The sequence below is a fragment of the Equus asinus genome, chromosome 20 (assembly GCF_041296235.1).
Source record: "Equus asinus isolate D_3611 breed Donkey chromosome 20, EquAss-T2T_v2, whole genome shotgun sequence".
NCBI lineage: Eukaryota > Metazoa > Chordata > Mammalia > Perissodactyla > Equidae > Equus > Equus asinus.
The window spans coordinates 88,119,589-88,129,289 of NC_091809.1; the positions used below are offsets into that span (position 1 = coordinate 88,119,589).

General features: G+C 39.6%; 1 protein-coding gene across 1 annotated transcript; it reads right to left on the bottom strand.

The window, feature by feature from the left end:
* Positions 1-797: 797 nt before the first annotated feature.
* Positions 798-2,385, bottom strand: HBE1 (hemoglobin subunit epsilon 1). Its single transcript, XM_014839627.3, has 3 exons — positions 2,253-2,385; positions 1,908-2,130; positions 798-1,046 (listed from the first exon to the last, which is right to left on the bottom strand). The coding sequence occupies exons 1-3, from the start codon at positions 2,342-2,344 to the stop codon at positions 918-920; spliced, it is 444 nt and encodes a 147-aa protein (XP_014695113.1). The 5' UTR covers positions 2,345-2,385; the 3' UTR covers positions 798-917.
* Positions 2,386-9,701: the final 7,316 nt, after the last annotated feature.

The window sequence follows — 9,701 nt, forward strand, 5'->3', positions numbered from 1 at the left end:
CCTATATCTTACTCTCTCCTCTACTCCTGGAGACCTATGTCCATGCAAGTCACTAAGCCCTAACTTGCTGGCTTTAGACTATGAACCTTTGTTAATATCTTATCTGCTATAAGCAGTCTTGGTCATTTTTCCCACAAAATTCACACGTTATCCTAACTCTAATTTTGTTTTAATACATGACACATTCAATTAGTATATAATGCACAATGATTTCATTTGTCTTAGCCTTGGCTCCCCAGTGAGACAGTGAAACCCTTCAAGAAAGAGCAGGCTATTGCTGTTTCATGGAGACTTTTTCCAGAAAGCTCCCGGCTGTTTCTCAACTTATCCTCTTATCCCCCATTCAGTCTTACAAGAGCTATGACAAACTATCTGATTAAAAATGTACATTAGAGCAAATTGAAATAATAACCCTAGCCTAGACCTTAGATCCCTACAAAGCTTTTTTTTTTTTAACTGAATTCAGATATGCCCCACAAATCCACTTTGTTTTTCCTCAGGCACTGCTCACCACCTCCTTCCTTCCCCTCTCCAGTAAGTGTGTGCCACACTGCTCCCAAAGCCCCTACCCACTTAAATAAACCTTTCTGCACCCCAGGAAACTTCTTCCCTATCTTGGCATCCCCCCAGTCCCTCTGGACTCCTCCCATAATGCCTATCTTCCTTAATGAATCCCCGCAAACTTCTCAAAGGAGCCCTTGTTACTTCCTATGTATCTCCCCAACCCTCAACCAATGAACGTTTTCTCCTTTAACACAAGAATAAAAGATGGAGAAGACACAATATTAATTTCTGATTACTGAATGGAATGCACTTTATTACACAGAAGCTGTGCTCTCAAGGCCGCATCCCAGTCCCCTTGTGCAGAAAGAAGGCACTGGGGACACGAAGGGGCACTGATGAGGTGGACAGAGGATTCAGTGGTACTTGTGGGCCAGAGCATTGGCGACACCAGACACCAGCTTCTGCCAAGCAGCCTGCACATCAGGGGTGAATTCCTTGCCAAAATGAGAAGCCAGGATAATCACCAGCACATTGCCCAGGAGCTGTTAGGTGAAAGACAAAATGACAAATAGGTGTGTTGAGTAGAAATTTCCCCCAGAAATTGCAGGAAAAATGGCTAAGGCCTCCACTCCCTGCCAACTCTGCACCTTAACCTGCTCCAAGGGTTATGCCTATCCAAATAACTCACATGCTCTAGTCCCTCAATTCCATTTAATATTCATGACCTTTCCATTCAACATTCTGCCTGCTTATAGCTCCACCCGACCTCTCATTTCATCATTTTGACTTGCCTCTCTCCCTTCCTTTCTCATTTACCAATTATCTAATTCCTGTAATCATAGGATTTCAGGGCTGCATGGGTTCTCAGAGTGAGTTTAATGTCTCTAACCAATGCAATAACAAGCTTCCTCTTACTTGACAGGTAATTTATGGACAGGTAATTTAGTATACTTTAGAGAAATTTTTGTATTTTTCTCTGAGATAATCTGTCCAGAATTTTCTTTCCCTAAATCTCTTACTAAACTTCAGTCATAAGAACCACATAAAATAAGGCATTTCTCCTTCTTTGAGACAGGCCTTCATCTATCAAAAGTCAAATTCCATTCCTCTTTGAACAAGTCAGCTATTCTCTGATATTCTGTAGGATAAACAAGTCCAGTTCTGACAACAATTCTTGAAAAGTTTTAAGTAAACTCAGGCTGCTAGTATCCCTTTACTATCACTAGTCCTGAATCTAGGAGTTCTTAGTGATGCCCACTTGAGGTCTGCCCTCATAACACCAAGTGAGACCCATGATATTTGAGATCTTTGTTAGTCTTTCCAACCAAAGGCTCAACTTCCATTATTATCCCAAACTAAAAAGCAAAAAAGAGCACATGAACATGAACATTTCCTGAACTCACCCTGAAGTTCTCAGGATCCACATGCAGCTTGTCACAGTGCAGCTCACTCAGCTTAGCAAAGGCAGCCTTGAGGTTGTCCATGTTCTTAACAGCATCTCCAAAAGAGGTCAGCACCTTCTTGCCATGGGCCTTGACTTTGGGATTGCCCATTATGGCAGAGGAAGAGGACAGGTTGCCAAAGTTGTCAAAAAACCTCTGGGTCCAGGGGTAGACAACCAAGAGCCTATGAGACGGGGCATAGCAGAAGGAAAATCAGAGACTCTCAAAAATCTTGAGGATTTTCCTAGTCAATTTGCCAGGTTTATATTTATCATCCGTTCCCATGTGTTGAAACCCAGTTCCTACCTGCCGAGAGCCTCGCCTCCAGCTTCTTCCACATTCACTTTGCCCCACGTGTTAGTGATGGCAGCCTTCTCCTCAGCAGTAAAATGCACCATGATGTCAGGTCTGGGAGCTTACAGGTGATCACAGAGGTGTCAGAAGCAGGTATGTGCTGCTGCTGTATGGTGTGGCCTTTTATTCTTTACTGGTGAACTTCTGGCCCCTGGTTCCCCCTAGTACTTTGAAGTCATTGGTCAAGACTAAGATGTGTCCCTCAGGGGTGGAGTCAGGCCAGGAAAGGGTCAGTAATGAAGAATGTGTTCTGAGTTTGTGATAATGTGTGTTGGTTCCTGAGACACCCTTCCTTTGTTAGCTCCTCCACCATCCTCAAAACAATTTTCCATTCCTTCCCTTTTGTCACTCTTGTCTCTCACCATGTCATCCTCCAAGATGACACTCATCTCCCCCATTCTCCTTCTCCAAGAAAGATCTAAAGAGCAGAGTTAAACCCAAGATAAAGAGTTTCAGTCAAAACAGCCTTAATATTTGGGTTAAAAATATTGACAGGGACAAGAACAGGATCAAGATAAAAGGTACAATTGTTGACATAGAATCTCTGCCATTTCTAACTCTCTTGAAAGAGTGGATTATAAACAAACATTTAGATCTTAGTTTTCCAGGGGAGACAAAACACACACATGGTTACTTCAGGCAGCTGAACAGAATAGCAAGAACTTCACAATGGGACTAAGAACTCAGTTCCAAAGTACAATACCCAAGGTTAATTTCACAGAGAGGACAGACAGAATAAGCTACCATCCTGTGCTTCTAGGAAACCCTCTCTCTGTCCATTTCTCAGTGACTACAGAGGAAACTAGCTACGATGGGAACATTGCTCTGACCTCTCTTCTTGATCTTATGTCCTATTTATACTTCTTTACACCAGTAAGACTGCTGAGGAGTCTGAAATTATTTAAAACCAGGACTTGTGATCAAACTGAGGAATAGATGATATGTTATTCAAGCTAGAAGTTGGAAGATGTTTAATGTTTGCTGTAGTCATAGGTGCCAGAGGCTTCAAATTCCTCTAGTACCCTTGTTTTTTGATGCCCCTGTTGTCTTTGGCTGCTCTAAAGTATCATCATGAAATAGATTCTGCTCCTGACAACTTTTTCAGTTGCAATCCACTGTTATACTAGAGTTGTGTTGATATGGTGGTAAGGAATGGTGGAGGAGAAGCATTCTGTAATTGTATAATTAAATCTCAGTCTTTAGTAACAAGTGTTCCTGACTGTGGCCTTCACAAGTGTTTCTTAGCTTTTTTCCCCTTAAGAAAGACAGGAAAGACATTCTGGGCTAGAATATAGCCTATGATGGGGGGATTCTAGGTAGAGAGAGGAGATATTTGATCACTGAAGTAGAAGACCAATGAATGGATAAGAAACAGCAGACTATTCAGTGAAGAATAGTCCGTAGGTGAATAAGAGTTTTTTATTCGATAGAGATAGGGCTGTAAGTTTCCAAGGCAAATTTTCTATAAATCCACAGAGTAAGGTGAGTGAGCTATTCCTTAGACCTTGGGTATGAGGATCAGACATTAGCAAAACACAGGGAATAAGTAACAGGTTTCTCAAGACCAAGAGTTTGGGAAAGAAGTCTCTCCCCGAAGCAGACACTCTGAGTATGTCTCATTCTGCTTCCAATTCAGTGTAGACACCAGTCTTCTCTTGGAGTTAGGGTATGGGGTTGACCCTCCTCCTCCTCTCTCACACTCATTGCATGGCACATATCTCTTCTTTCTAGTAATGGCCTTTGGGAACAGAGCTGGCCTGACTCCAAGGACCTGGCCCATCACTTGCTCTCTTATCACTCCAGGTATGGGAAAAGGCTTCAGGAAAGGTTACAGGGTTGGAAGGTAGTATGTCTGTAGCTCAGTACAAGGCTTATGACTTCGTTTATTTTTTTTAAGAGGTTTTTTGGTTTTCTTTTTTTTTTTTTTAAGATTGGCACCTGAGCTGACACCTGTTGCCAATCTTCTTTTTTGTTTTTTCTTTCTGCTTTTTATCCCCAAGTCCCCACAGTACATAGTTGTATATTTTAGTAGTGGGTCCTTCTAGTTGTGGCACGTGGGACGCTGTCTCAATGTGGCCTGACGAGTGGTGCCATGTCTGTGCCCAGGGTCTGAACCAGCAAAACCCTGGGCCGCCACAGTGGAGTGCACGAACTTAACCACTCGGCCATGGGGCCGGCCGGCTCATGACTTCTGATTCTGTAGTCGAGTAGGTTCAGTATAGTCTTATTATTGCTTAGGTGCTTGTTGATCCAAGCTAAATTATCTCAGTTGCTCATTTGGAAGTATTTTATTTATTTCTCTTATGAAATACCATGGTTAATGTCTCCCTTTCCTGGAAGAAAAACCTAAAGTTTAGAGAGATAACTGACACTGTTATCCAGGATAGATCAGAAAAATTAAATGGTCAGAAAACATAAACAGTAAGAACATTCATTTCTTATCTATAAAATTAAAAAGTAATAAAATGAAAAAACATTGATTTTAAGGTATTTAAATAAAAGAGGATATTTAAAAAGAAATTCCAAAATTTGATACAGTTGAATTCCTGCCTCTCAGGGTACCCTGTAGCACTTATACTTTTGTAAGTTCTGTGCTGGATTTTAAGAAATGTAAGATGCCTCTTTTTTTTTGAGGAAGATTGGCCCTGAGCTAACTACTGCCAATCTTCCTCATTTTGCTGAGGAAGACTGGCCCGGAGCTAACATCCGTGCTCATCTTCCTGTATTTTATATGTGGGACGCCTACCACAGAATGCCTTTTGCCAAGCAGTGCCATGTCCACACCCGGGATCTGAACCAGTGAACCCTGGGCCACTGAGAAACGGAACATGTGAACCTAACTGCTGCGCCACTGGGCTGGCCCCATAAGATGCCTCTTTTCAGCAGGGAAAAATCAAATATTTTCTTAGATCTTGTTGCTAATTTATTACATGTATACTAATCCTATGAGTCAAATACTGTATTATCGGGGACCAGCCCAGTGACGTAGTGGTTAAGTTCGCACTCTCAGCTTTGGTGGCCGGGGGTTCACCGGTTCAGATCCTGGGTGCAGATCTACAGACTGCTCATCAAACCATGTTGTGGTTTGTGCTGTGGTAGAAGGACTTATAACTAGGGTATACAACTATGTACCGGGGCTTTGGGGAGAAAAAAGAAAAAAATAGAGGAAGATGAGCAACAGTTGTTAGCTCAGGGCCAATCTTCCTCACAAAAAAAAAAATTAAAAAGCTCATGCCTTAAAAAAATACTCTATTATCTTTAGGTGCCACTAGCATGGAGAATTATGTAAATTACATTTTTGGTATGTAAAATGAGTCTTTACCTCACTGCTTGTTTTTCGTAATATTATCAGAGAAAAATTACTTCAAAAATTATTCTTCAGCACAAATGAATTATTTTGTTTTTAATTTTAAAATAATAAAATTATAAACAGGGTTTATAAGCCACTGAGGGTACAAAACACTGCTTAGGATTCTTGACTAGAGGCTATAAGTTCGTCTGCTTCCATTATGCATCTGAATTTATAGTCTCATAGCGGAAATAGATTGGATCAAAGGTTCTATTACGTGTTGCATTAGCCTAGAATAAATTGGATGCCACAAGGAACATGAAATTCTTGTGGCTGCCATACAGGAAGCCAATGAACATTTTCTGCTATAATTGCAAAGAATGAGAGACTAGACCACAACTAGTAGTCAAGCTATACTACAGCTTTCAATACGCCATGCCTCTGCATCATCTCTCACAAAGGGTGTAGGTGAGTCTGAACCACAGCTGGGTCTTATTCTCAGAGTAACTTCTTTCAGTTGCCAGCTCACAGCATGGACATTGATGGCTTAACTGACCTCTGACACCACTGTGCTTAAGCCATAGCCAGAGATATGTGTGAATGCTAATTAAGCAAGAGCAATCTTTATTGGGAAGAAGAAATGGAAAGTCAGAAACAGCCAGTCATTAAACGCTTTTGTACAAGATGGACCTTGAAGGTTAAAGCTTGAATCTAGCAACTTAGAAACGTCATAAATTTCCCATTTTCTGATGGAATGTAACTTGCTTTCTTGGTTTCCGTGATGCTTATTGACCTTAAGTAAAGTTTCCTTCACTTTATTTTCATGATTAAAATTCTGAGAAATTCCTGGTTTTTTTTCCTGTTTTTTTTTGTTTTGTTTTTTAAATGTTATTACCTAAAGTATTCTGTGAACTAAGAACAAGACTAAAAAAGTACTGTGGAATAGTGAGAAGGAATGACACCATTATTAGAGCCAGTGCTTTATAATCTCCCCTCCCTTCAGTTTACTGTACTACCATAAGTCATTGGTCCATATCTCATAGCTCTTACCCAAGATTTAACTCAAGTAGTAATTTATAAACTTTGTTCAAATGCAGTACCTCCAAAGCATACATAAATTCAATATTCAAATTTCTACCCAGGGCTGATTCAAATGGGACTCTTAACTAGGGCTTAGAATTTTGCATCCAGAAATCATGGAAAAGATCCAATTCTATGCCAAGTTTCAACCTCTGCTGACAGAAAATTGAGAAGTCCTTGACTTAGTGACATTTGAACTCTACAAAGAAGTTAATGAGTTCTTTTTTTTTCTTTTTCGCCTAGGCATGCTATTTGCAGTACTTTGGATATTCAGTATTGAAGCTATAGTGAAGCATATTTCCTGAATAAAAAAAAAATTGCCTCTCCCTGGAAAAGGATAAATTTGAGGTTTGATCAGTAAGCAGGGCTTAAAAGGAAGCAGTAATGGTTATGGTTAGACCTCATCCATTAACAAGATCATCAACCATGAGGAATTATAAGAAACCAGGTCCTTTCATTTTGTTTGACCTAGTGGGGGCAGTTCATAATTTCTCCTGCCCCTAACCCCTTTTAGGTCTTGCTAGTTCTAGCCCCAGAAGGCTTCTTTCTGAAACCAAATTCCCACAACCCCTATCTTATTGAATCTGAGGCATCTGTGAGGGAATGGAACACCTCTTAGGCTTCTCACCAAGAAGCTAATGTAGCTCTAATCTGCACTGTAGACTCATTCAGGCCCTAATGTCACCAGTCTTTTCCTGCATCTGTTTGTTTTTGTCATCTTCTTCTTCTTCTTCTTCTTCTGCTCCTCCTGCTCCTCTTCTTCCTCCTCCACCTCCTTCTCCTTCTTCTTTTCTGAGTTTGTCTCTTTCTCTATTCATTTCTTCCCTGGGGTTTTGGGAGCATATATTTTACTTTGTTTTAATCAACACAGGCAGGCAGATCCAGTGTTTTTCTCATCCTGGGGACTTGGGCTGGTGATAGCTGGGTGGGGTCAGAAACTGTGGGCATAGATAAGGACTCAGGACTACACAGAGCTATGGCAAGGGAGGGGACAAACTAAAGACAGTGAGAACCAAAGTGCTTCTCTTACTGCCTTCAAAGACCCCATTCTTGGTTCTTACACAAGTAGACAAGTGGAAGAGATTACGGTTGGTGTTGGAGAGTCCTGCATGGTTAACTGCTCATAAATGACTGATAAATATGCTCTGTGTAATATATATATATATATATATATACACATATATATATAAAATATATAATATATACACACACATATATGTGTGTATATATGGTTATAAATATGTGAATATTGTCAAAATATGAAGGCTACAGTGAGTAGATAATTTGCAAGGCTTAGGAAGACATGGGAATAAATTACATTCTCTAAATCCAACTGAGATTAAAAATAAATTTAGTGCCAAAAAAGAAACACTCAAAGTCACTTGAAAGAGACAGAATGACTCCCAAACCAGAAGCTCCTGACTATAATCTTATGGAATGTTCTGATGTATTAAAAAAAAGATTGTTAATCAGTAGAGAGTTGGTCAATGAAGAAAGTACAGTAAAAGGAAAGATTTTCTTAGCTTAGAATCCAGAGACGTTTTGAACCTCATATAACATTTATGTCCAGCTCAGGGCTATCCTTCCATGAAGATGGATGAACAAGTCATATCTAACCCCATTTGTAAGATGGTCGCTTGGCATCCAGCTACCTACCTTGGTACAGTTTGTTTCCTCTACTTTTACCTGACTGATATAAGGAAAGAATTTATTGTTCACATAGACACCAGTATTCCAGTTATAGATCTCAATGTAAATTAGTAAATAAGCACTCTGGTTTCTATTTTAGTGGTGTGCCTTTTATTTTGGCCAGAATAAGCCTTCAAGAGTCAAACTCAACCTGTAAAACAAGTGAGCCACATCCTGCAATTCAATAATCCATTTAAGGTCCTGCCTGCTGAGGACTAACTCTCATCGGCCTTAACATTTCCGAGATTCCTCCCCTGATTTCTTTGTATGTGTGTATCATTGGATGTACGCGTATATGTCTTTTTCCTTATAGTTGTGTGTGTGTTTGGCTATTCATTAATTCAACACTGCAAAAGTGTTCAGAAGTGAGAAAACAAAGTCCTTGTTTTCATGGAGTTGATAGTGGGAGGATAGACAAAAAATAAATAAGCAAGTAAAATATATAGTGTATGCCAAATGATGTGAAGCACTATGGAGGAAAAGAACCCTTGGGATGAAGGATAGAGTGTGATCAGGAGAAGGGTGGATGGGCATTGCTACATTAAACAGTGTGGCAGTGACGGCACACTTGAAAGGGCGCCTACCAATCGATGCTGAGCAAGCAATTCAGATGGAACTTTGATTAAATGTTGAAAGCAGAGGAAATTGCAAATATAAATATCCTAAAGTGGGAGTGCTTAGAATTTTCAGGGAATCACAATAAAGCCAAAGTAGGCGCAGATTAAGTGAGGGAGAGACTAGAAGAAGATATGGTCACAGTGGCACTAATCTATAAAATTTGGGACAATAATAATACCCATATCATAGAATTGTAAGAAAAAACATGCATATAAAATAAATATATATGTATTTATACACACACATGTACACCTATATAATATACATATTATAATTATATCTGCATGTATACATACCTATATTTGTATACATATACACATACCTATATATAAATATACATCTATATATGTATATGTGCCACCATAAACATTAGCAATTGCTGTTATTGTAGAAAATTGTAACGATTTTGGCTTTACTATGAGTAATATAGAAAACTATCAGAGGGTTTTGGACAAAGAGTTTACCATATGTGATTTATATTTTTAAAAGATTACTTTGGCTACTATGTTGGGAAGAAGCTATAGAGGGGGAGTGGCAGATGCAGAAAGACCAGTTAGGAGTCTTCAGGAATAGTTTAAGTGGAAATCATAATGGCTCAGACCAAAGTGGTAGCAATGGAGGTGGTAGCAAGGGGTCAACATTTAAATAAATTTTTAAGCTAAAGCCAAATGGATTTTCTAAAAGAATGTGGAGTTTGTGCAATTTGTGTGTATGCATATTTGTAC